Genomic DNA, 27,905 nt, shown 5'->3' with positions numbered 1-27,905 from the left:
CCTAAAATGTCTGGCAAGACTAAAATATGGACCTTTGTAGGTATGGTCAAGATACTTGTCAACACACCCTATATAAATATATTCTTTGTCATTTTCAAGAAGTCATGCTTGCCCTGATATATAATCCAGTTAGGCTCTACTTAGCAAGAGTTGAATACAATACAAAGGCAATGAGTTATGGATGGATTTTGGTTTTTGAAAAGTTACCTGTTCTTCCCGGGAAGTTCCCTTTTTTGCCTGCTGTTTCCTCAAAGCTTCATATTTCTGTTTTTCTCTTCTGTATTCTGCAACAGCACCATCTGGAGCAGCTTCTTCCTCTGAAAAACAGCGAAATAGTTTTTAGAATGTGTAGTAAAAAGGCTCTGTGAATTTGTATCTATGTAGATGCCCATGTCAGAAAGGAGAATTAAACATGGTCTAGATTTTTTTTTTTTTTTTTTAGATTTTCCTTCATTTACTTTAAAAGAGAAACCAATAACGTCTACCACCTCCACAAATGTTTCCTAGATTAGGAAGTGATCGATGTTAATTTATTCAATCAACTTTATAAACATTTTTATTCTATATGATATTATTGTAATTGTGCTTCTCGCTTGTACTTCTTTAAGTTGACTATAAAATCTATCTCAATACAGAACACTTGTGGCACAGAAGGCTAAGTGCTAGACTACTAACTGAAAGCTTGGTGGTTCGAACCCACCCAGCAGCACCATGGGAAAAAGACCTGCGGATCTTTTCCTGTAAAGTTTATAGCCTAAAAAACCCTGTGGGGGCAGTTTTAGTCTGTTACATAGGGTCACTATGAATCGAAAATTGACTACATGGCATTAACAACAGCACTAATCAAATAATAAAGTTTTTCCTAAAATTTAGCAATATCATTTTATGTTGCTCCCTTACCTTATAAGAAGGAGGACTTATAATGTTGTTGTTTTTAGGTGCTGTTGAGTCTGTTCCGACTCATAGCGACTTTATGTACAACAGAACGAAACACTGCCTGGTCCTGTACCATCCTCACAATCTTTGCTATGCTTGAGACCATCACTGCAGCCACTGTGTCAGTCCATCTTGTTGAGGGTTTTCCTCTCTTTTGCTGACCCTCTACTTTACCAAGCATGATGTCCTTCTTTAGGGACTGATCGCTCCTGATAACGTGTCCAAAGTACATCAGATGAAGTCTCGCCATCCTCCCTTCTAAGGAGCATTTTCTGGCTGTACTTCTTCCAAGACAGGTTTGTTTGTTCTTCTGGCAGTTCATGATATATTCAATATTTTTTGCCAACACCATAGTTCAAAGCCATCAATTCCTCTTACGTCTTTCTTATTCATTCCTTTCACCCTACTTATTCAATCCACATGCTGAGCAAACAATCCGAGAAGGTGGACTGTATGAAGAAGAATGTGGCATCAGGATTGGAGGAAGACTCATTAACAACCTGCGATATGCAGATGACACAACCTTCCTTGCTAAAAGCGAAGAAGACTTGAAGCACTGAGGAAGATCAAAGACTACAGCCTTCAATATGGATTACGCCCCAACACAAGGAAAACAAAAATCCTCACAACTGGACTAATAAGCAACATCATGATAAACAGAGAAAAGACCGAAGTTGTCAAGGGTTTCATTTTATTTGGATCCACAATCAATGCCCATGGAAGCGGCAGTCAAGAAATCAAATGACATATTGCATTGGGCAAATCTGCTGCAAAAGACCTCTTTAAAGTATTCAAAAGCAAAGATGTCACTTTGAGGACTAAGGTGCACCTGACCCAAGCCATGGTATTTTCAATCTCCTCATATGCATGCGAAAGCTAGGCAATGAATAAGGAAGACCGAAGAAGACTTGATGTCTTTGAATTATGGTATTAACAAAGAATATTGAATATGACATAGACTGCCAGAAGAACTAACAAATCCATCTTGGAAGAAGTACAGCCAGGACACTCCTTAGAAGCAAGGGTGGCAAGACTTTGTCTCATGTACGTGGGACATGTTATCAGGAGGGACCAGTCCCTGGATGAGGACATCTTGCTTGGTAAAAAAACAAAAAAGAGGAAGACCTTCGACGAAATGGACTGACCCACAGTGGCTGCAAAAATCGGCTCAAACATAGCAACAATTGTGAAGATGGCACAGGAATAGGCAGTATCTCGTTCTGTTGTATACAGGGACACTATGAATTGGAACCGACTCGAAGGCACCTAACAACAGCAACAACAACAAATCATGATAGGAAGAAATAAATGAAGGAAAGAAAGAAACAGGAACAAGAAGAGGTAACTGATGAAGCAAGATCCCTGAGGAAAGGAAAGATATGGGATCAGCAGTACAGGGAACATGTTAACATTCACTGAAACAGGAGGGAAGAGGGAAAGAATGGATGGAATAAAGTCTAGGACCTAGAGACTTATAAAGTCTTTCAAATATTGGTTAATTTTCCAATTTTCTGCCGCTTTTGTTCCCCAGTTAAAAAAACAAATGACTTCAATTTCTCAAAAAGAAACATATCTAGCAAGTCCAAACAGTTGCCAAAAGCAGATAAAATTTTTACTAAAAAGTTAGAAAACAGAAAATCTATGGGTTTGATGCCTATGAACAATAATTAACAACGAGGCTCATAAAACATAGTTTGCCTCCAAAAGCGCATACTAAAATTCATCGTACATTATCTCCCCATAAACATATTAATGAAAAATTGAAATTCAAACAAACAAATAAATAACTATCTCTTTTAGTCTTTGGTTGGCAAACCAAGATGAGCCAGATGTAACCAAGAAGGCCAGCAAGGCCTTGCCTGTTACTTGCCTCTGTATTACCTAGTTTGAGGAAAGTTATTAATGTGCCATGTATTAACAATTAGCCCTTTTGTTCAAGATTTTCTAGCTAAAATAAAAAAAAAAGTGTACTAAGAAACAAATTGTTTTTGTGATTACTTAATACCATGATTTTGATGGAACTGTAAAGGAATAATGAGTTTTATAAACACTTTTATATAGCTTCTTGAAAAGTATATGCAGCTCTGCTTTAAAAACTGAAAGCTTTAAATGCTAAACATGGTTATAAAAACTAAAAAGCACAGTAAGGAAAAAGAAATTCTTAAGTGAATAATATTTGAAGCAAGTATGCTTAGTAATCAGTAGTGAATTAAAAAAAATTTTATTTTTCTATCATAATTCGTAAGTGGTTTCTTATAATGGGTTTAAAAAAAAATTACTTTCATGGTTTTCTATTGAATTATACTTTGAACACCTCTCTTCTTTTTATACAATAGGTGGATTTGCATTGCCCTGGAATAAAGAACAAGCATCATCAAATGACTCAAGTGTCCCTGCAGAAGGTGGTGAATACTTTCCACTTTGCCGCCCCTTTGAAGTGCTTTCATTTTGCATTTAAGTACTCTTTGAAATCACCATACTCTCTTGATCCCTAGCCTTTGTACATCGTGTTTCTTCTTTCTGGAATACTAACATCGCTCCATCCCTCCACTCCCTAATTAATTTTCCTTTTTTAATTCCTGCCCATCTTTTAGGTTACATCTTGGCTGGCACTTCCTTCAGGAAGCCTTGTCCAAATGCATTCTTGAAGTCTGGTTTGGATGTCCCTCGTTTGAGCTTTCAGAGCATCCTTTAGCACTTGCTACACTTTATGGCAATTTTCTACTTCTTCTTCAACTCTCACTAGACATTAAGCTCCGTAAGTCATGTTTCCCTGGCACTTAGGACAGTGCTTGGCATGTGTTAGAATCTCAATAATTAGGTAAATGAAAAAGCAATAATGAAACTAAGAAGGGAAAATAAGAAGGCCCATAGATGCAAAGTTACAGCTAGTATTTGTCATTCATCTGGAATCTCCTGCTCCATCACATTTAGAGAGAATCAATAATATTTCTTTTCTGACATTTCCCTATGGCAGAGATTTCATAAAATTCTCAGGAAAATTCTGATGAGTATCCTTAGAGCTGTCTAATATTTTAACCATTAAAACAAATGCAAAAGAAAAAGGACAGTTTCTGTCCTTAGATTTTTAGCCACAAATGACTGAAAATTTTCATTTTTGATTAGAATTTTAAAAAATGAATGGAAAGGGTGATATCAAAGAATTCAGCTGCATCATTATTGCAGGTAGGTTAAACTCAGGACCTACAAAACAGATTCAGCAGTGCTTGTTTTAGGGGTTAATATGCACTCCCTATACGATTCCCTTCAGCATGAATCAGCCACTTGATTTCACTTTTTAGGAATGTGTAAGAGGCAGAAAATAAAAAACTGTGCCACAAACAAAACTTAAAAATCAAGGATAAGCAAACTTAAGTACATGTTAAGGTAAGAAAGTTCTATGGCTAAGCTTTTGATAACTTAGAAAAACTAGCCACCTCATCTCAGAAAATGAATAATGACAGAATTTTTAAAAATAGATGTACTGAGGTATTCTAATTTTAGTATATCATTTGATGACCTTTGGTATTTATATATAACTGTAGAACCTCTATTGCAATCAATATATAGAATGCTTCCATGGCCCTAAAAAGTTTTCTAATGCCCCCTTGGCAATCGATTTCCCTTTTCAGCTACAGACAACTGATCTGCTTTATGTCCCCACAGTTTTGTCATTTCTGGAAATTCATACAAATGGAATCATACAATATGTAGCCTTCTATGTCTAATTGCTTTCATTTAGAAATATTTTTGAAATTTATCCATGTTGTTTCATGTTTCTTTATAATAGTTGAGTAGTATTCCATCATAAGGTTACACTATGATCTATCCGTTCACTGGTTGATGGGCATTTGTTTCCACTTTTTGCTATTATAAATAACAATACTATGAACATGCATATGCAAGTCATTTTGTGGATATATATTTTCATTTCTTCTGGGTAAATACCTAGGAATGGGATTGCTGGGTCATATGATAAGTGTATGTTTAAGATACTGTCATACTGTTTTCCAAAGTGGCTGTGCCATTTGGGGGGCACCATTCCTACCAGCAATGTAGGAAGTCCGAGTTGCTCCGCATCTCCAACCATATCTCACATTACCAGTCTTGTTAACTTAGTCATTCTGTTGTTGCTAGGTGCCGCTGAGTTGGTTCTGACTCATAGCAAAACACTGCCTGGTCCTGCACCATCCTCACAATTGTTGCTGTGTTTGAGCCCACTGTTGCAGCCACTGTCATCCATCTCATCAAGGTTCTTCCTCTTTTTTGCTGACCCTCTACTTTACCACGCATGATGTCCTTTTCCAGGGACTGGTCCCTCCTGATAACATGTCCAAAGACTTGAGACAAAATCTCGCCATCTTCACTTTCAAGGGGTGCTCTGACTGTACTTGTTCTAAGAAAAACTTGTTTGTTCTTCTGATAGTCCATGGTATATATATACAATATTCCTCACCAACACTATAATTCAAATGAATCAATTCTTCTTAGATCCTCCTTATTCACTGTCCAGCTTTTGCATGCATATGAGGTGATTAAAAATATCATGGCTTGGATCTGGCACACCTTAGTCCTCAAAGTGACATGTTTGCTTTTCATCATTTTAAAGAGGTCTTTTTTTTTTTGCAGCAGATGTGCCCAATGCAATACGTTGTTTGATTTCTTGACTGCTGCTTCCATGGGCATTGATTGTGAATCCAATTAAAAATGAAATCCTTAACAACTTTAATATTTTCTCTGTTTATCATGATGTTGCTTATTGGTCCAGTTGTGAGGATTTTTGTTTTCTTTATGTTGAGGTGTAATCCATACTGAAAGCTGTGGTCTTTGATCTTCATCAGTAAGTGCTTCAAATCCTCTTCACTTGTGGAAAGCAAGGTTGTGTCATCTGCATCTGACAGGTTGTTAATGAGTCTTCCTCTAATCCTGAAGCCACGTTCTTCTTCATATAGTCCAGCTTCTCGGACACAGCATACAGATTGAATAAGTATGGTGAGAGCATACAACCCTGAGGCACACCTTTACTGATTTTAAACCATGCAGTATTCCTTTGTTCTGTTCGAATGACTGCCTCTTGGTCTATGCACAGGTTCTATATGAACACAATTAAGTGTTCTGGAATTTCCTTTCTTTGCAATGTTAACCATAATTTGTTATGACCCAGACAGTCAAATGCCTTCGTATAGTCAATAAAATACAGGTAAACATTTTTTCTGGTATTCTCTGCTTTCAGCTAAGATCCAGCTGATATCAGCAATGATATCCCTTGTTCCACGTCCTCTTCTGAATCCAGATTGAATTTCTGTCGATTTCTTGTCAATTTACTGCTGCAACTGTTTCTGAATTGTCTTCACTAGATTTTATTTGTGTATTACATTATTGATATTGTTCGATAATTTCTGCATTCTGTTGGATCACTTTTCTTTGAAATGGGCACAAATATGGATCTTTTCCAGTCTGTTGGCCACATAGCCAGGCTTCTTGGCATAGACCAGTGAGCACCTCCAGTGCTGGATGAGTTTGCTGAAACATCTCAAATGGTACTCCGTCAAGTCCTGGAGCCTTGCTTTTCACCAAAGCTTTCAGTGCAGCTTGGACTTCTTCCTTCAGTACCATCGGTTCTTGATCATATGCTACCTCCTGAAACGGCTGAATGGCAACCAATTTCTTTTTGGTACCAAAATACACACTCACATATACTGAACATTATATATTAACATTATTTATGTTTTTCTTTGTTTCGGTTGACTTTGATAAGCCTCCAAGGGACAATGTACACTCTTGCACAGTGGCCTCCCTCTTTCTCACTGTCTCTCTCTGTCTCCATGCAAATACATTTCTTTTATATTATAAAAGTCTTTACTTTAATGGGGGATCCATTTTTTCTGCCAGATTATGAAGCTATATACATTGTAAAAATAGTTATGAGGATTCTTTGATTTGGATGGTCTTAGATATGTTAATATTTTTATTTCACCTTTTCTCCTGCATTTACTTTTCCCACATTTACATCTTAACCTGTATTGAAAAATTAAGAGAATTATAATGAATAATTTCATTTCCTCAGTATTCTTCCAGTCATACACTTTTTATATTTTCTAGCCATGATAATGAAAACACAGGCATGCAGTATACATACTCCTGAACATATTTACATGTCTTAATATTGTAACATTAGTCACTCTTCCCAAATGTACAGTTGTAACAGGCTACGAAAATGTGTTGCATAAAGCAATTAGTGGTGGTGATGACAAGCATCTAAAGAAATGGGTAAAATTCACTCATATATTTTAAGACTTGCTTGATACAATTTCTTTGGTAACAGGAACTAAATGTAAAAAGATGAAGAATACAGTCAGGAGAAGATTAAAGTTCTCAAACTGAAGTGTGAAAGCTGGACAACGAATAAGGAAGACTGAAGAAGAATTGATACCTTTGAATTACGATGTTGGTGAAGAATACTGAATACACCATGGACCGCCAGAAGAATGAACAAATCTGTCTTGGAAGAAGTATAGCCAGCACACTCATTAGAAACCAGGATGGAGAGACTTCATCTCACATACTTTGCACATGCTATCAGGAGGGACCAATCCCTGGAGAAGGACATCATGCTTGGTAAAGCAGAGGGTGAGTGAAAATAAGGAAGACCCTCAAGGAGATGGATTGACACAGTGGCTATAACAATGGGATCAAACATAACAAGAATTGTGAGGATGGTGCAGGACCAGGCAGTGTTTCGTTCTGTTGTACATGGGCTTGCTATGGGTCAGGGCCGACTCGATGGCACTTAACAACAACAACAACTGAAATAAGAAATGGATTGCAAAACCAGTTTTGTTTTGAAAACTGTTAAAGAAATAGTTTGGTAAAACTGTAGGGCTTTTCATTATTATTTAAATGATCTAAGATCAAACAACTAAGATAACTTTTTTCTTCTCATAGAGTTTGAATCCTGTGTCCTATCTCTTTGCATCTACTTCATCTTTTAATTGTATTGTTTTCTTAGCAAAGCTCCAATTAAACAACTTTCCACAGATGGACTGAGAACTATACAGAGGAGCCCTAGAATGCTGTCTATGCCTCAGTTGCTAAATCAACTATCATCAGCCAAAGTCTTGGACTGTAATCTCATTCTCACTGCAGATTTTGGCAGAGTAGACCTGCCCCATAGCGCTTCCAAGTCTGTAAATCTTTATGGAAGCAGACTGCCACATCTTTCTCCTGTGGAGTGGCTGGTGGATTTGAACCATCGACCTTTTGGTTTGCAGCCAAGCACTATAACCACTGCACCACCAGGGCTCCTACCCTATCCTAACAGGGATGTAAATGCTCTGCTACTCCTCCTAGTAAAGAACGTCCTAATGGGTTTACAGACTTTATAGTTGCTCAGTGTTGCTATTTCAGCTATAACTATCTTTGGGTTGTCTAACTGAATGTATTCTTGAGCTTTTAATTTGAATATGGTTATTAATCATTTAATTTCATTTTGATTTGTCTTTTTTTAATGATATATTTGACAAGAGGTATAAAACAAGTTCCAATGATTACCAACTACAAGAATACTAATAAGAGTTGAAGAAAACAACTGAATTACTCAAATTTGGTATTGTGACAGGACAGATGGTTGGGCAAGCCACTGTTTTAAGGGTGGTCTCATTAATCTGCCTATTTCCAGAGTGTATAATTTTACCAGTGAAACATGTAGTACTTTGGGTCGGGCTGATTTTTATCTTGTGATAGTTTTCTCACAAACAGCTATGACAAAACAAAACGCACACACACAAAACAGATGTTCCCTAAAGCGTTGATGCTAAACTTGATGCTACTTTGTGTCTGCATGTCTTTATGTGGAATTAATTGATCTGATGCAGCTCCAAATAATTAAAATTCTACATACTACTAAATGTTCTCTCCTAAATTATTCTCTTTTGATGGAATAAAAGGGAGAGAAAATATAGAAAAATGGCATTTCATTCTAAAAATTTAAAGGATTTTTCTGAAGTTAAATTTCTTAAACCAAGTTAATATTAATCTAAAAACCCTCAACCAGCAGAATATTTAAAATTTTTAATTCTGTCATGGATTGAATTGTGTGTCCTCCCCCTCACCCCCCAATATGCATCAATTAGGCCATGCTTCCCAGTATTGTGTGGTTGTCCTTCATTTTGTGATTGTAATTTTACGTTAAAAGGATTAGGGTAGGACTGTAACACCACCCTTACTCAGGTCACCTCCCTCATCCAGTGTAAAGGGAGTTTCCCTGGGGTGTGGCCTGCACCACTTTTTCTCTCTCAAGAGATAAAAGGGATGAGAGGCAAGCAGAGATTTAGGGACCTTATACCACCAAGAAAGCACCAGGAGCAGAGCGTGTCCTTTGGACCAAGGATTACTGTGCCTGATGAGTTCCTTGACCAAGGGAAGATTGAGGACAAGGACCTTCTTCCAGAGCCAACAGAGACAGAAAGACTTCCCCTGGAGCTGATGCCTTGAATTTAGACTTTTAGCCTACTTTACTGTGAGGAAATAAATTTCTCTCTGTTAAAGCCATCCACTTGTGGTATTTCTGTTATGGCAGCACTAGATGACTAAGACAAATTCTTATAAAAGCAATTTTCCTGACCAAAGTAATATTCAAAACTGCCTCACAGTAATGGGATTCCCTCTCCGACATATCAATTTGCTAATGAATTCCATCCAGTTTGTAAGATATAATGCCAAGATTTAGTGGACAGTGTTCATACAAATTCAAAGTAGAAAGGACTGATTAGGTCATTTATTCTACTCATCTGCCAATGACAATGAAAAGTGTAAAAATGAAGGTCAACTTTGCATCAAGAAATACTATTATAAAATTTAGCTTAGGAAGACTGATTTAATACAGTCAACTGTTTGAGGTTAGAGATAGCCACTAATAGTTTTCATAATGTAAATGTCTTATGGCCCTTAACAAAATGGAAAACACATCAGGTAACATAGAAACCCAAATTCATAGCCATTAATCTTTTTCTAGAAAAAACCAAACCCATTGCCATCAAGTCAATTCCGACTTATTGTGACCCTATAGGACAGAGCAGAACTGCCCCATAGGTTTCCAAGGAGTGGCTGGTGGATTTGAATTGCTGACTTTTGCTCTTAACCATTGCGTCACCAGGGATCCCTTTTCTAGAAAGTCAAATGTAAATCATCAAAGTCAGACAATCTATGGACCCATATCATCTCCTGGTATGCCCACTGATTGCTCTAGTTCTTGGTCTTCAAAGATTTTTGATGGCCTGGTTTAGGGATGTAGTTCTTTCTCTTGTTCTTATGTCTAGCCAAAATGAACAGGCAAACTGCTTGAGGACAGCTGTTAAGTTGTCTGGTCTTTCATTATATACATCTGTGATATCAGAATTAAGTCCTGCTAAGGTCCCATCTGGAAACCTTGGTGGCATTGTAGTTAAGAGCTATGGCTGCTAACCAAAGGGTCAGCAGTTCAAATCCACCAAGTGCTCCTTGGGAACCCTATGGGGCAGTTCTACTCTGTCCTATAAGGTCGCTATGAGTTGGAATTGACTCGATGGCAACATTTTTTTTTAAGGTTCCATCTAGATTGCATGGAAACTGTAACCCAAACTCTGTTGCATGGTATACATAGCCAAATGCAATGACATCTGCCACCCGAACTCAACTGTCTGAAAAATCTGGTCAACTCTTCTATTTCCTAATTGGTATAGCCTTAAAATATATCTGTTTATAGTGTGTTCAACTACGAATGATCACAGGACATTCATTTTTCATGTCTTTACTTCTCAGCAGTATACTCTGAATAATTTTCTTAGTTCTATATTCCAGTTTATTAATTCTCTGTTCAGTTGCTTCTAATCAATTTTTAGCTCATAAATTGAGTCACTGATTTTAATAACCATATATATTTTTATTTTTTAATATTCCATTTTTTTCTCCAAATTTACCTACTCTTTTTCTTAGCCTTAGTTTTTTATTATTTTATTCATTAAAAAATATCTTCAATTACTTAAAACACACTTACTAGTCTCTTTGAGATTGTTCTTGGGGATCCTTCTGTTCTGTCTTCTGACTCTTTCTTTTTCAAAGTGGTCAATTGCCTGTGTTTTTTTCTGATTTTTGATTGTGAGCTTATCTTCAGCTAGGGTTGCATCTCCCCCATCCCCACTCCATAGGAATCCTAGGTACCCAGGATTGTGTAAGGATTCCTGTAAAGAGGTTCTGTGCTTCTTTCTGCCAAGCAATCAAGGGTTTCACTGGTCCAGAGCCATTTAAAAAAAAAAAAAAAATTAATTTACTGGCTTAGGATTCCTGTACAATGTAGGTAGTACATATTCAGACTCTATAGCCATACTTGGTACAGTTTTTATTTTTTCATGAGAGAATTTTTTTTTTCCCCTCCCATCCATAGCTCTGAAAAGAGACAAGTTTCTATGTGGCCTTTCTGACTAGGTGGACTGTTTTTCTAGTTCCCATTTCTCTTGGGTCCAGGGCCAGATCTTCTATCCAAGTGTGAGATTAAAACATATCTGGATCCAATATTCCCCTGGGGAACCGTAGTAGCAGCTTGCCACTTAATACTCTGGTTATGCCTTCCTTTTGTTTCTGGTACCTATCAATCAACCTCTCTCTCTTTCTCTTTCTTTCTTTCTTGCAAGTTTAGCTAAGTATTTAAATTGAGATGGATCATATTTTATCCAGCATTTCTATATATTTGTAGGAGAAGGAAGCTCTGTGTTAACTCAGTCCATGTTGCTAGAACAGGAAGTAGCACGTTTATTTCTCACGTGCTTGAATCCCCTTGAATAAACAAAAATTGAATAAGTAACTGGACGATTTTAGTGACATAAAACTGGCTAATAAAATATACGAGAATTTTAAAATTTCAGTTTCTCTAAGTATAGAGTGCTTTACTTTTACTTTTCTTATAAATCTCAATATACACTGCAGGATGATTCATTAATTATAATGATGCAACATAGCTATTCAGTCATTAACTGAAATTTCTATGAAACATATGCTAAATAAATGGGAATAGAGAAAGGAAAAAAGAAAAAAACCTTTATTAAGGATCCATTATATGTTAGATACTATGCTAAGATGCCTTGATTATCCATGAAGAAAGTGTTCAGAAGTATATTTTACAAATGAGAAAACAAGACAGGGCCACAATTAGAATACACCCACTCCTCACATATTGACATGGTTAGGTTTCAAAGATTAGGTTGTTATGTAAAACCTGGCATTATGCAAAAATGGAGGGTAACCACATCAGATCACAAAATGGAAGATGACTACATCATCACATAACTGCTAAATTGTATCATTACATAACTGCCAAACCCCTGAGACTCACAACTCAGCCAAGTTGACACATAACCTTAACCATCATAGCCAGCATTACTCTGGCCTCGCACCTCGGTGTTCATTACTGTCAGAGGTATATGGTTAATGCACAGAATAGTTGAATAGTAGATTTTTTCTATTGTAGTAAATGTGAAATGTCAGATAACGAAATAGTCAACAAGTGAGGAATAGGTATATAGTAAAGCTGGTATTTGAACCCAGGTCTGAATGATGCTAAAAGTCTTATATTTTCATTATGTCCTACTGACTCCAATTAAAACTTCAACTGAGAAAATAAAATTTACTAAGTGCCCTCCACATGCCTGGCACTCTGAGAGATGCTGTGAGAGACAACTAAAACATATATGATACAGGGTTTGTACTGCAGAAAGTAATGCAAAGCGTAGAATAGACTTAACGTATGTGAAAACAATTAAGAAATGAAGCCTCTAACAATTACCCTAGGAGCTAGTGAGAAACCTTAATCCTTGCTCCACTTGACTCTCTTCATTCCCAGAACTTTTTGTTACAAGAATAAAGGGGTGATGACTAGTCAATTACTGGCTTCTTAGTTAATAAACCAATGATATTCATCTATAAATCTCATTTTATAGATTAAAGGTTTATTCCCCCCACTGTCTCAGGATGAGTGCTCAAGGAATTACAGCTCCAGGTAGCTCCAAATTCATTCATTCAAAAATATTATTGAATGGCACTATTAATAAGTATGCTTATGAATGATTTTAAATGGTTCTGGATCCACTACTTTTTTTGCAAAATTCCATAATAAATGAACATTTTTATATTATATAAGATATATAATTATAATATAGTAATATATTATATAATATATTATATATATTAATATAATATAGTAATAGCTATTTTTTTATTACTATAGTAATAGTAAACATTATTTTAATAACTTATTTTAATAGGATAGATTTTAATGAATACAGAAAAAATACCAATGCTACTCAGATCTAGTTGTATCCCATCATACTTTCTGGAAAGAACAAAGTATGCTTTTATCAAATGTTATATACACCAGATCTTAAATTAATTCAAGGAAAAGTGCCAGAATTTAAAGTAGCTAACATAATAGGTAACATTTGAAGTACTCACATGTGCCAGGTATTAGTAACTGAATCATTCATTTAATCCTCATAACAAATAGCCCTATGAGGAAGGCATATTATTATTCCCATTTTGCAAATGAGCAAACTAAGGCAATAAGACATCAAGTAATTTATCTCAGGGATTATAAACTGGGAATATAAACCCATGTAGCCTGCCTGGCTCTAGAGTCTAAATTCATAACTAAACCAAAAACCAAACCCACTGACGCTGAGTTGATTCTGACTCATAGCGACCCTATAGGACAGAGTAGAACTGCCCCATAGGGTTCCCAAGGCTATAAACCTATACAGAAGCAGACTGCTACATCTTTCTCCCATGGAGTGGCCAGTGGATCTGAACCACCGACCTTTTGCTTAGCAAAGACAAACACTTTAACCACTGTGCTACCAGGGCTCCGTAAGTTCTCAATAGTATACTATATTTCTTCGTCATGCTTGAGATACAAAAAAACTTAGAAGAAAATACTCCAATTTAATATAAAAAGGCAGCTCACAACTAGATGTGTCTTGATAAAATAAAATCCTACAAAAAAAAAAAGATTTTAAATTCCTCCCAGACCATAATGTATGGGTTGATGGATAACAGAGAATCAGAGAAGCGTAGGCTGCCAAAAAATGAGTTTATGAAAATGATTTCCATGTAGGAAGAATCCCTTATGTCTTTTTCCAATTCCCCCAAGCTAATCATATTTTTCCCCTCACTTGAACCTTCAAAACATTTTGTACCTCTTAACCACATTGTATCACAACTGCCTCTTTATCTGTCTGTATCACTCCCTGGGCTGTAAACTCACATGGTAGATACTGTGCCCTGTTTATGAGCTACCATGTGCCTTGCACATAATATTTACTCAATAAATTGTAGCTGAATGAACAAATGAACAGACTGATCATTTTAGGTCTTAAGTTACAATTGCGTCTTCAGCCCCCTTATGGCTTTTGACGAATGGAACAGCTCCTTAAAGCCATTTTAGCTTAGGCTCCGAAGTTTACAAACACTTTTTCAATAGATATTTGCCTAATTAAATTGAGTTATAAGGAATTAGATAATTTCTAACACTTACTAAATAGAGGAAAGAGAAGTTCAAGAACTCACCTGTAAGGCAGTTACCTCTGATTAAGGTCCCTGGGAACTGAGTTATTCATAAAGCTCTGATATCCTTTACTATCTCCTGAAGAGCTACTAGGGATAAACTACATAACCCTTCTACCCCTACTCTGTCTCAGAATGCCTGGTTTTTCTTTCCTTGTTATATTAAGAAAATACATTATGGAAATGATAACAATGGAAATATTCTGTGGCATTAAAATGAGAATCTGTGCGTAATGTATTCTTTACTATTGTTTTTCATAGTTACAACCCATAATATTTATAGAGTGCCCAGAAGTTGAATCTATACTAATTTTGCTTTAAAGATAATTGAAAGTTGTTCAGATAATATCTATAAGAAAGGAATAAGAAGAAAACTGGTCACTCTATCCAGTGAAACTGCCAAAATGAAAACTTACCAACAAGAAAGACATTATTTAATAGGGGTCTGGTCTCTGTAGACACACATTTACAAAGATGAGGTAGAAGGGTGATACAAGTTTATTTTTTCTGTACTACGATTAAAATAGAGTGCTGGTGGAGCGGTGCTTAAGAGCTTGGCTGCCAACCAAAAGGTTGGCAGTTGGAATCCACCAGTTGCTCCTTGGAAACCCTATGAGGCAGTTCTACTCTGTCCTATAGGGTCGCTACGAGTTGGAATCGACTTGATGGCAATGAGTTTGGTTGTTTTTTAAAGATTAAAATAAGGAATTTACTATTTATTCATTCTGTTCAACCAATACTCATTTTCAGCATGTTTTTATTCTATGAATGGAACTATACTGGCTCCATCTGGTGGTCAAAATAAGTCTGTATATATAAAAAAAAAATTAGTCAAAAGTGGTTAAATAATTCAGAGGCTACCTGAAGTATACTTAAGAAGCCCTGGTGGCACAGTGGTTAAGTGCTTGGCTGCTAAGCGGAAGATTGGTGGTTCAAACCCAACAGCCCTTTTGCGGGAGAAAGATGTGGCAGTCTGCTCCCATAAAGATCACATGGAAACCCTATGGGGCAGTTCTGCTCTGTCATATAGGTTTGCTGTGAGTCAGAATTGACTCAATGGCAATGGGTGAGTTTTGAAATATACCTGAACACTGACCATCGATTAAGTGGAGTTCAGTTTACATTTAGGTAGAGTATCATTTTTATTTTTTCTGTAGTTCATCCTAGTTTCATGTAATTTTGAGATTTTTAAAATAATGCTTAAAATAAAATAATACAGAATGTTTTCCTATTAGCTGATTTGAGAAATGTGAAGGCAACAAATTGTTTCAGGGAATAAATAATACAGGTTTAAAGTTTATCCAGGTTTTCAGATTGAATTCTATTTTGGAACATAAACTATAAAAATTCTCACAGATTTTCAGTTGTACTTTCCTTGAGACACTTCCAGAAAGGTAATTTGAGGATACATGAGAGTTCTTATCTAGAGATTCTGTATATTTACATTCTACTGCCTGCTCAACCTTGATTTTGAAATTCACTGTGCAAGGATTATATCCAGAATCACAATGTAAAATATTAGTGCTACAGAGTTTTTAGGTATCAATAACCTGCTGGTTTTACTGATGAAAAAAACTGTGGCTCAGAGTGGTTATTGTGCCAAACCGAATAGCAGAAACCAGATTTTTGACAACCCCATGTTGTCTCCTCTCTATATACTCTACTATGTCCATTTTCTCTTAGCAGTGTGTAATCACTGCAGATATATTCCATTACAATCTAATCATCACTTTGGAATTAAATAAATTTATCACATAGTATGACCACTTATGAAATGGCATGTTTCCTTGATACAGATTTAATCCTCCAACTATAGATTTTCTTGATTTTTACCTCTCTTATTTTCCGTTAAGTTATTAGAAATTGAAAAACAAAACAAAACAAAAAACTTGTTTTTAAAGCCTCACTGCTTTCTGAAAATGTATTCATTGGAAATACCTTTTATCAACAACATAAAGGGCAATTATACACGCGGACCTCACCAGATGGAAAACACAGGAATCAAATCGACTACATCTGTTGAAAAAGATGATGGAGAAGGTCAATATCATCAGTCAGAGTGAGACCAGAGGCCGAATGCAAAACAGACTATCAATTGCTCATATGCAAGTTCAAGTTGAAGCTGAAGAAAATTAAAAAAACTCCATGAGAACCAAAGTACGATCATGAGTATATTCCACCTAAATTTAGAGACCATCTCATGAATAGACTTGACCCACTGAACACTAATGACCAAAGACAACATAAGTTGTGGGATGACATCAAGGACATCACATATGAGGAAAGCAAAAGATCATTAAAAAGACAAATAAGAAAGAAAAGACCAAAATGCATGTCAGAAGAGACTCTGAAACATTCTCTTGAACATAAAGCAGCTAAAGCGAATGGAAGAAATGATGAAGTAAAAGAGCTGAACTGAAGATTTCAAAGGGTGGCTCCAGGAGACAAAGTATTACAATGCAATGTGCAAAGATTTGGAGATAGAAAACCAAACAGGAAGAACACACTCAGCATTTCTCAAGCTGAAAGACTTGAAGAAAAAATTCAAGCTTCAAGTTGGAATACTGAAGGATTCTACAGGCAAAATATTAAATGATCCTGGAAGCATCCAAAGAAGATGGAGGGAATATACAGTGTCACTGTACCAAAGAATTGGTCGGTTTAACTATTTTAGGGGGTAGAATATAATCAAGAACCAATGGTAGTAAAAGGAGAAGTCCAAACTGCACTGAAGGCATTGCTGAAAAACAAGCTCTAGGAATTGACACAATACCATTGAGATGCTTCAGCAAACAGATGCAATGCTGGAAGCGCTCATCCCTCTATGTCAAGAAATTTGGAAGAAAGCTACTTGTCAAATCAACTGGAAGAGATCCATATTTGCCCCCATTCCAAAAAGGTGATGCAACAGAATGACAAAATTATCAAACATTATTATTCATATCACACTCGAGTAAATTTTTGCTTAAGATAATTAAAAATAGGTTACAGCAGTACATTGACAGGGAAATGCCAGAAATTCAAGCTGGATTCAGAAGAGGTTGTGGAACTAGGGATATCATTGCTGATAACAGCAATGATATCATGGCTGAAAGCACTGAAGACCAGAAAGATGTTTAAAAAAAAATTACCTGTGTTTTATTGACTTTGAAAAGGCATTTGACTATGTGAATCATAACAAATTATGAATAACATTGTGAAGAAAGGGAATTCCAGAACACTTAATTGTGCTCATGAAGAACCTGTACATAGACCAAGAGGCAGTCATTTGAACAGAACAAGAGAATACTGCCAATCTCTTATTTTTTTTTTTTGCCATAAAAGACATCTGCCTTTATTTGCACTGAGGAAGTATGCTAAGCTGGAAGATGTCAAAGAAAAGAAATAAAACAAACCTATATATTCCTTGATTTTACCATCACTATAAAATATGATGGAAGCCATGGTGGCATAGTGGTTAAGTCCTACGGCTGCTAACCAAAGGGTTGGGAGTTTGAATCCACCAGGCGTTCCTTGGAAACTCTATGGGGCAGTTCTACTCTGTCCTATAGGGTTGCTAGGAGTCAGAATCGACTTGACGGCAACGGGTTTTTTTTTTTTTTTTTTTTTTTAATATAAAACATGATATAATGCAAGTCTTAGAGCTTCATACAAAACAAAGTTCTGACCAATGGGAATATAAAGCCAACAGCACAATATTTGTACCTGATGCTGGACAAACGTATTTTTCTCCAAAGAAGAATGATGACTTAATTCACAAAGGCAGTAATTTTACCAAAATTTGCATTTGTTTCAACCCAAAATCCAGGCCTTTAAAGTCATTTATTCATTTGACAAGCGAATTAGACACACATGATTTGAGGAGACCTTGGTGAAGCCATGTGCCCTGAAAAAGTTAAAGCATGTTTGTGGCTTAGAGGAGAGGAAGAAGATTGAAGCAGTATCTCTGTCAACTGGTACCACCCCTGGTAGAATTTAGGCTATTTCTTCTAATTCAAAGGAACTGGCAGCTAGGACACTTAAAGTCAACATAAAATTTAATGAAGCTACAGGCTTGCTCAGAACAGTATGTTGACACCATTGAAGAATTCCAATCCTGTTACCTTGTGGAAACTTCAGGGCTATTATCTTTAAAGTAGTGAAACATGTCTACATCAAACAAATCTTCACTTGAAAGAAGTTTGGATACCTAGACCCAGAGCAAGATGCTTTGCAGCATACCTGGTTTGGTTGATACACACTTCATTTTTGATTGTTTTTTACATCAGACTTCATTGATTAATAATAAAAAATAATCGTTAACATTTATTAAACACTCATGTACCAAATTATCTGCTAAATTCTTCGGATAGTTTATCTCACGAATCCTCACAATAACCCTGGGAGCAAGGTAATATTATTATCTCAATCCTATAGAAAAGTAAACTGAGGTTTATGAAAGTTGTCTTACCCCCAAAGTTATGCAGCTAGTAAAGACTAAAGCTAGGATTTAAAACAAAGTTTCTCTTAACTCCTAGATGGCTCATTTTACTACCACATTATGCTAATCTCTTTTGAGATATAAAAGACATAAGCGAGACATATAAAAGAGATACAACCAGGAGAATAGTGTATCCTTTGGACCTGGGGTCCCTGTCCTGAGAAGCTCCTCGACCAGGGCAAGACTGTTGACAAGAACCTTCCTCCAGAGCCAACAGAGAGAAAGCCTTCCCTAAAGCTGATGCCTGAATTTGACCTTGTAGCCTACTAGACTGTAAGGCAATAAATTTCTCTTTGTTAATGCCATCCACTTGTGGTATTTCTGTTACAGCAGCACTAGGTAACTAAGATATTGACCAATAAGCAACATCATGATGAAGACTGAAGTTGTCAAGGATTTCATTTTACTTGGATCCACAATCAACGCCCATGGAAGCAGCAGTCAAGAAATCAAACGACATACTGCATTGGGCAAATGTGCTGCCCAAAGACCTCTTTAAAGTACTGAAAAGCAAAGATGTTACTTTCAGGACTAAGGTGCGCCTGACCCAAGCCATAATATTTTCTATCGCCTCATATGCATGTAAAAGCTGAACAATGAATAAGGGAGATGGATGAAGAATTGACACCCTTGAATTACGATACTGGTGAAGAATACCAAACATACCACGGACTGCCAGACTAAGGAACAAGTCTGTCTTGAAGGAAGCACTGCCAGAGTGCTCCTTAGTAGTAAGGATGGAGAGAATTCATCTCATGTACTTTGGGCATGTTATCAGGAGGGACCAGTCCCTGGAGAGGGACATCATGCTTGGTAAAGTAGAGGGTCAGCAAAAAAGAGGAAGACCTTCAATGAGATGGACTGACACAGTGGCAGCACCAATGGGCTCAAAAACGATTGTGAAGATGGCGCAGGACCAGGCAGTATTTTGTTCTGTGTATAGTATAGGGTTATTATGAGTTGGAACTGAGTTGATGGTACTTAACAACAATGATACACATACACACAAACACATATATGAAGAAAACAGTCACCATTTCAACATTTTTTACATGTATAATTCAGTCACAATTACGTTCATCATGCTGTGCATTTTATTCTTCTCAACGATCACAAGAACTAATTATATAAGTGATTACTGAAAATTATTGAGGGTCACGAATGGTTTTTATTTTGGGAACCCTAGGTTTCCACCTGCCAGCTGTAGTCTGCTGCTCCTAACCAAATTTACCTCATTCTCCCTCCTGTAGAGTAGCATACAGGTTGATTGATGTTGCCCACAGGTACCTGAACAGAGCCCCCTTTGTACTTCTCCAGATGGTGTTATCCACAACTGTTGTCACCTGATGGCCATTTTGACAACAGTCCTATGGCTGCTTAGTCTTTCAAGGTGTAGAAACCACAAATTATAAACTCTGTGTGGTAGCAATAAGAAAAAAAGAAAAACAACAAAATTCTTCAAGATAAACAGATTTTCATCATGCCAGTCAGGGAGGAAACTAAAGAAAGAACTGCTACTTAAAATTGCCTAAAGCTATGATTACCTTAGCAAGTTAAACACTGCAGAATATCTGTGTTTCTATATTTCAAGGAGAGTTTGATTGTTTTGAAATATGCTCTTGAGGTACCTTTCCCCAAGAAGTTACAGGTATTTACAAACTAGTGCAAAATAATTCCTAAAAGAGTAGCATATGTGGTACAGTAGAGTATTAACTAGAGAAACTGAAGAAAGAAAAATGAAAAAATCCATTGCCATTAAGTTGATTCTGGTTCATAGAAACCCTACAGGATAGAGTAGAACTGCCCTATAGGGTTCCCAAGGTGCAGCTGGTGCATTCAAATGACCGACCTTTTGGTTAGTAGTTGAGCTCTTAACCCCTGTGCCACCAGTGGCTTCTAACATACAAATACTACCACTACTACCAGCACCCTCACCATTTTTTAGAACCTAGCATAGAGATGTATTACCAGGACCTATGTGACTGCTTTCCCACTCACCTCTTATAACAACAGAAGGGGTATCATTATCCCTTTTTTATGCATTAGGAAACAGAGGTTCAGCGAGGTTAAATAACTTGCCTGAGGCTACAATGACTAATAAATGATAGAGCAAGGATTTGAAATCGGGCTGTCAGACTTCAAAGTCCATGCTTTTATCTACTTTATTATATTGCAAACAATTACTGAGGAGGGGGAGTACACTACTATGTATGGGAGTGAGGGATACAAAAATAGTTCCTGATATTAAGGAACTTATATGATCAAAAAGGAAATAAGGTTAACTCTATAGCTGTGTGGTGCTACTTTGGAAATTCATGCAGAAGAAAGGGAGAGAAAGTTGGGTGGAGAAAATGGCAGTTGAAGTAGGCCTTGAAGGAGAAATTAGATTGAGCCATAGCAGGTAGATGAGACATCGTAACCAAAGGCATAAAGGCAACCCAGTGCAGGATGCACATGGGGAAGAGGAAAATGTTTTACGAAAATGAAGACTGGTGAATAAGCTGGAGAAAGAGAAAAATAAGATCATCAAAGTCCCTGAGTGTCAGATTAAGTAATTTGGGCTGCTGAAATTTATATCTTGCTGGTCTATAGTACAAACAAATCATTCACAAGTGTTTGTGAGCTATTTGTAAAACTAAATAAAGTATGTGGAACCAACCTAGATTGTTATATTGTTTGAACTCATTTCTAAGAATTTTTAAAGGTTATTTTCTTGCTATAGTACTAGCTTGAGTTAGTTGGTAAAATGGGGGGTAAAGTTCGAAGTTTCCTGATGCCCACATTTTTTTTTTTTTAATCAATGAAAAATGCATTCTTTCCTTGACAGTTGAATGAAAGAGAGACTTCCAAAATCTTGGGATTTTTCCCTAATAATTTTAGGAAGGAACTTTGAAAAATATTCTACTATGATCAACAACTTTAAATATATTGTTCCTCAGACATTTAAATTTGAATAAAATTATTTCCCCACATCTATCAGAGTAGTCTAAGTGTAAAAATATGTATAATTATTTGAAAACGCCGTGCCTAGATGCAGCTGTTTTATTGTCACAGAATTTTTCATGTCTAGACCATATTCCTCATTACAGATAGCATATAAATTCTAGTTCAGATTTCACTCTTCTCCTCCCACCCTCATGTTTAATAATATCTATTATGAACAAGGTCGTCAAACTGCATGTCATCTGAAACTGATTTATGTCCAAATGTGTTTTCTGGAACCTGAGGTTGGAGTATGAGTTGGATGGAGGTCGGCTTTTCCAATTTTAGTGGTAATGCTGTGAATTGTAGGCCAGTACTCGGTTTGCTGATTTTGGCATTTAGCTTATTTTATTCTTTAAGGAAACAATGCTTTGCAGTTTTATAATGGAAAGAACATGGGACAGAAGTTCTGACTCCTCCTCAAATCAATTGTTTAAGTCACCGTGAGTACAAAATAATGCTTTGGTCTCTTCATTTGCAAAATGGAAACTATAATGCTTGTTTAATTGACTTCTCAGGACTGTTACAGAACTAAATGTAATGAGGCATATGACAGGGCTTTGTAAACTATACATGTTATATAAATATAAGGTACTAAAAAAAAAATTTTTTTTTTTTTAATCTTTATTTGGCAGAGAATACTAGGCACCATATTTTATGTCTATAAGCTACTTTATAGTTATGGCTCCCCCCAAATGATTAAACCTCATTTGAAGGAGAAAGGAGTAGATACAATATTTTTCATTTTATTAACATACTTGCTTGAATAAAAATATTTCTGAATATTAAGTCATATTTTAAAAGCAACAATAGAACTTAGGAAGGAATATGGAAAATCTTTTTGTGAAGTGAATTAACCAAACCTTAATTTATATTTTTTATAAATTTGAAAGTTCGAATGTAGTATCGCTTATTATGGGACATCCCTGTAATTTTGATTTTGTGCAAAGAATAAACAATATCTGCTGGCATACTGAAACGATGGAAAGTGCTTTGCTACTCCTATCTTAGCTATATCTACCTATAAACATAATTCTTTCCATGGGCCAGGCAGTTTTCTAAGTACTTTAGGCATAGTAACTCATTAAATGTAACAGGGGAAGTAGTCGCCACTGGGAAGAGCAGGGTATTATACGCTAATACTTGGAAATCTATCCTTTTTTGTAAAAGCTGAAAACTGGAAAAGTATGTGATGAGTAGATGTCAGTGAGCTCTGACTGAGAAGGGCACCAAAGTTAAACATAAGGATGTGAGCTTCTTGAGGGCAGGGAATTTTTCTGCTTTATTCACCATTATATGTCCAGAGTCTAGTGCTATACCTATTACATAGCAGGCATTTGAATGCATTAAAAAAAAAAAAAAAAAAAGGAAGTGATATTTCAGAGGAAAATAGATTCCGAGACAAGAAATAATCGAAAGAAAGCATAGGGAGCTGACAGACAAAACAGAATAGGCTTACCAACTGGGCTTCTTTGTCCCAAACTTTGAAGAACTGCAATCATTTGTGCCATCTTAAGCTTAATGTCTCTGAGCATTTCAAATGTGCTACCTAAAGCCAAAATAATATCAGGAAACGACAGAAATATAATGCTCCGTGAGGTGATTTATCAACTAAAGCTAAGGTCTCTGAACTCCATACTATAAAAACACATTTACTGGGGAAAAGAAAAAAAATACTTATTTAAAAGATATCAATCTTTTAATTTATAAGGATTATTTGGGTTTGTCTGATTAGTTTCATAAACTGAAATCATCGCTAAAGCAATCTTACACTTTTTCCGTAGTGAAGTGAAAAATTTCTCACCCTCTTATTTTGGATTAGAACATAATTACAGACACATTCTCACTGATTAATCTTTTTTTATCCTTTGGCTTAGTCACAAAACAAAGCCAGCACATTGAGTGGACTGGGTTCAGCATACGGAATTCACAACTTCACATTCTATTCCCAGCCCTGACACTCACTGGGGTGAAGGCTTGAGCCTGTCTCACAAATGCTTTGTCTCTACTTTCTTAGGTGGAAACAGTTATAATTACTATTGTCTTTAAGTTATGTAATGTAGTGAATTAATTAATATAATACTTAGTTAACAATAATAATAGGAAGAATAATAGTGCCAATAATAGAAAAAATAAGCCAACCATTCTTGAGAAATATTTCAGAGAAATGCAGTATATTGGATTCTTTCCCAATAGTCTCCTCAGCATCTTCATGAGATAGCTCTAGTGGAGCAAATACTGTAACCATTTTCTCTTCAACCATCGCCAAATGGGTGAGGATATGGATGATTATTCTTCTATATATATGCCATAAGGCAACTCGGCACAGTATGGAATAAAGTATAAGGTATTTCTCCATGGGCTTTATACAAGGGACAGTACAAAAAGGACATACAGATTTTCCCCTCTATCTGAAAGTACAGTGTTCCTATCAAACCTTTCTAAGCCAAAATGGCATAAAGTAGAAATTACCATTAATTTATATGGAAAAATTTTTTGAGCATTCCCACACCCAAAAAATAACCTACCAAATCATACCAAATAATGCATAAAATCTAAAATAACCCTAACATATAGTAAAAGCAGGAATGATATGACACATAAATTGAGATAAAGCACAGATGCTCACAGACACAGTTCAAAGCTATGGCAGCTTGATGTTGAGTGTAGTATCTGGGAAAGGAACTTTGCCAGGACAGACATCCCCTAATCAGGACACAGGCTGCCCTCTTCCCAGGTTAGGGCTGCTAACCCCCGGGATCCTGCCCTCCTCAGCTTGTGCATCCTAGAGGGTCCAGCATCTAGGCCTTCCCGGAGGGACTGGAAACCACTCTCCACAGCCCAGGGATGGTTGGGGCTAGGTGGAGTGGGGCAAGGTGAGGGCAGAGGCTGCGAGGCGCCTGGGAAGAAACCAGGAAGAGGGGCCTAATTGGCCACTCCCCTTTTCCCCCCAGCCTGCCATCTTCCCACCCTCAAGGAGCTGTGGAAGGCCCTGAGGCCAGAGGTGGGGGCGACGCCACTTTCCTTGCTCCAGGTGTGTGCTGCCAGTTTAATGTTTCACTGCAAAACAAATGCTCAACACTATTTCTGTTTTTCGCCTTTTTTCATAAAAGCAAAAATCCTCTTCAGATTTCACTTGGTTAGTGAAAACTGGTACTAATGTATGTCTTCTGTAAAAGCTAAGTGGCAGAAAGCGAACTTTCAAAAAGTGGGAAATCTGTACTTTTGATGTAGTTTTTCTGTAAGTCTCAAGTCCTGAAGTCACCAATAATAGTGCAAGCAAAATGTTCACAAATAAACCAGAAAAGAGTGGTAAAAAAGGAAATTATACTGCCAGTTCTTGGTTGGAGCTATATGAAAGGAGCTCAAACTGTAAGGTTGCTTCTAGAAAGAAAGTATAACAATATCTAGTATTCACTGCCAAATAGTAATAATAAAACTACGGACTTACATAGCATAGCAAAATTGTTATTTAATATTCTTTCAGAGACATTCCAAGGGTATGTAGAAGTTCTCTCGGTAAGCCTTACGTTATTATAGTGCTTGTTGTTTGTTGTTAGGTGCCGTCGAGTCGGTTCCGACTCATAGCAACCCTATGCAAAACAGAATGAAACACTGCCCGGTCCTGCACCATCCTTACAATTGTTGTTATGCTTGAGCTCATTGTTGCAGCCACTATGTCAATCTACCTCGTTGAGGGTCTTCCTCTTTTCCACTGACCCTGTACTCTGCCAAGCATGATGTCCTTCTCCAGGGACTGATCCCTCCTGACAACATGTCCAAAGTATGTAAGACGCAGTCTCGCCATCCTTGCCTCTAAGGAACATTCTGGTCGCACTTCTTCCAAGCCAGATTTGTTCGTTCTTTTGGCAGCCCTTGGTATATTCAATGTTCTTCGCCAACACCACAATTCAAAGGCGTCAACTCTTCTTTGGTCTTCCTTATTCACTGTCTAGGTTTCACATGCATATGATGTGATTGAAAATACCATGGCTTGGGTCAGGTGCACCTTAGTCTTCAGGGTGACATCTTTGCTCTTCAATACTTTGAAGAGGTCCTTTGCAGCAGATTTACCCAATGCAATGTGTCTTTTGATTTCTTGACTGCTGCTTCCATGGCTGTTGATTGTGGATCCAAGTAAAATGAAATCCTTGACAACTTCAATCTTTTCTCCATTTATCATGATGTTGCTCATTGGGCCAGTTGTGAGGATTTTTGTTTTTTTTATGTTGAGGTGTAATTCATACTGAAGGCTGTGGTCTTTGATCTTCATTAGTAAGTGCTTCAAGTCCTCTTCACTTTCAGCAAGCAAAGTTGTGTCATCTGCATAACGCAGGTTGTTAATGAGTCTTCCTCCAACCCTGATGCCCTGTTCTTCTTCATACAGTCCTGCTTCTTGGATTATTTGTTCAGCATACAGATTAAATAGGTATGGTAAAAGAATATAACCCTGATGCACACCTTTCCTGGCTTTAAACCAATCAGTATCCCCTTGTTCTGTCCAAACAACTGCCTCTTGATCTATGTAAAGGTTTCTCATGAGCACAATTAAGTGTTTTAGAATTCCCATTCTTTTGCAGTGTTATCCATAGTTTGTTATGATCCACACAGTTGAATGCCTTTGCATAGTCAATAAAACACAGGTAAACATCCTTCTGGTATTCTCTGCTTTCAGTCAGGATCCATCTGACATCAGCAATGATATCCCTGGTTCCACGTCCTCTTCTGAAACTGGCCTGAATTTCTGGCAGTTCCCTGTCGATATACTGCTGCAGCCGTTTTTGAATGATCTTCAGCAAAATTTTGCTTACATGTGATATTAATGACTGATGTGTCTGTCAGTTTGTAGTACTGTGGGAGCTTGTGTGTTGCTGTGATGCTGGAAGCTATGCCACCAGTATTCAGATACCAGCAGGGTCACCCATGGAGGACAGGTTTCAGCTGAACTTCCAGACTAAGACAGACTAGGAAGAAGGACCCGGCAGTCTACTTCTGAAAAGCATTAGCCAGTGAAAACCTTATGAATAGCAGTGGAACACTGTCTGATATAGTGCTGGAAGATGAGCCCCTTAGGTTGGAAGGTGCTCAAAAGATGACTGGGGAAGAGCTGCCTCCTCAAAGTAGAGTCAACCTTAATGACGTGGATGGAGTAAAGCTTTTGGGACCTTCATTTGCTGATGTGGCACAATTCAAAATGAGAAGAAACAGCTGCAAACATCCAGTAATAGTCAGAACCTGTAATGTATGAAGTATGAATCTAGGAAAATTGGAAATCGTCAAAAACGAAATGGAACACATAAACATTGATATCCTAGGCGTTAGTGAGCTGAAATGGACTGGTATTGGCCATTTTGAATTGGACAATCATATAGTCTACTATGCTGGGAATGACAACTCGAAGAGGAATGGTGTTGCATTCATCGTCAAAAAGAATGTTTCAAGATCTATCCTAAAGTACAATGCTGTCAGTGATAGGATAATATCCATATGCCTACAAGGAAGAACAGTTAATACGACTATTATTCAAATGTAGGCACCAACCACTAGGGCCAAAGATGAAGAAATAGAAGATTTTTATCAGCTGCTGCAGTCTAAAATTGATCAAACATGCAATCAAGATGCATTGATAATTACTGGCGAGTGGAATGCAAAGGTTGGAAACAAAGAAGACAGACCAGTAGTCGGAAAATATGGCCTTGGTGATAGAAACAATGCCGGAGATCGAATGACAGAATTTTGCAAGACCGACGACTTCTTCATTGCAAATAACTAGTACCTATATATGAGTCATAAATCAATTTAAAAATACACATACTGGAAGTGTTTAAAATTTATTTTATAGGTGTAATAAAGCATTTTTGGAGGCCACCAGTCTAAATAACTGATGATTCTACCGACTCCAGAAAGCTACCTTGCTGTC

General features: G+C 36.9%; 1 protein-coding gene across 4 annotated transcripts in view; it reads right to left on the bottom strand.

The window, feature by feature from the left end:
• Positions 1–27,905, bottom strand: part of CWC27 (CWC27 spliceosome associated cyclophilin) — a 255,184-nt gene that overhangs the window by 35,223 nt on the left and 192,056 nt on the right. For 2 of the 4 annotated variants that reach the window (XM_049864413.1, XM_049864428.1), the window contains 2 exons: positions 23,445–23,534; positions 208–317 (listed from right to left, as the gene is read on the bottom strand). In XM_049864413.1, coding sequence (XP_049720370.1) covers positions 208–317; positions 23,445–23,534 — 200 coding nt within the window. Of the gene's footprint in view, positions 1–207; positions 318–10,969; positions 11,202–23,444; positions 23,535–27,905 lie in introns of those variants that run through there. The other 2 variants (XR_007514683.1, XM_049864420.1) reach the window with 2 other exon arrangements.

This window comes from Elephas maximus, chromosome 2, assembly GCF_024166365.1.
Source record: "Elephas maximus indicus isolate mEleMax1 chromosome 2, mEleMax1 primary haplotype, whole genome shotgun sequence".
NCBI lineage: Eukaryota > Metazoa > Chordata > Mammalia > Proboscidea > Elephantidae > Elephas > Elephas maximus.
The sequence above is the reverse complement of the archived record's forward strand: the minus strand, read 5'-3'. Positions and strand labels throughout refer to the sequence as shown.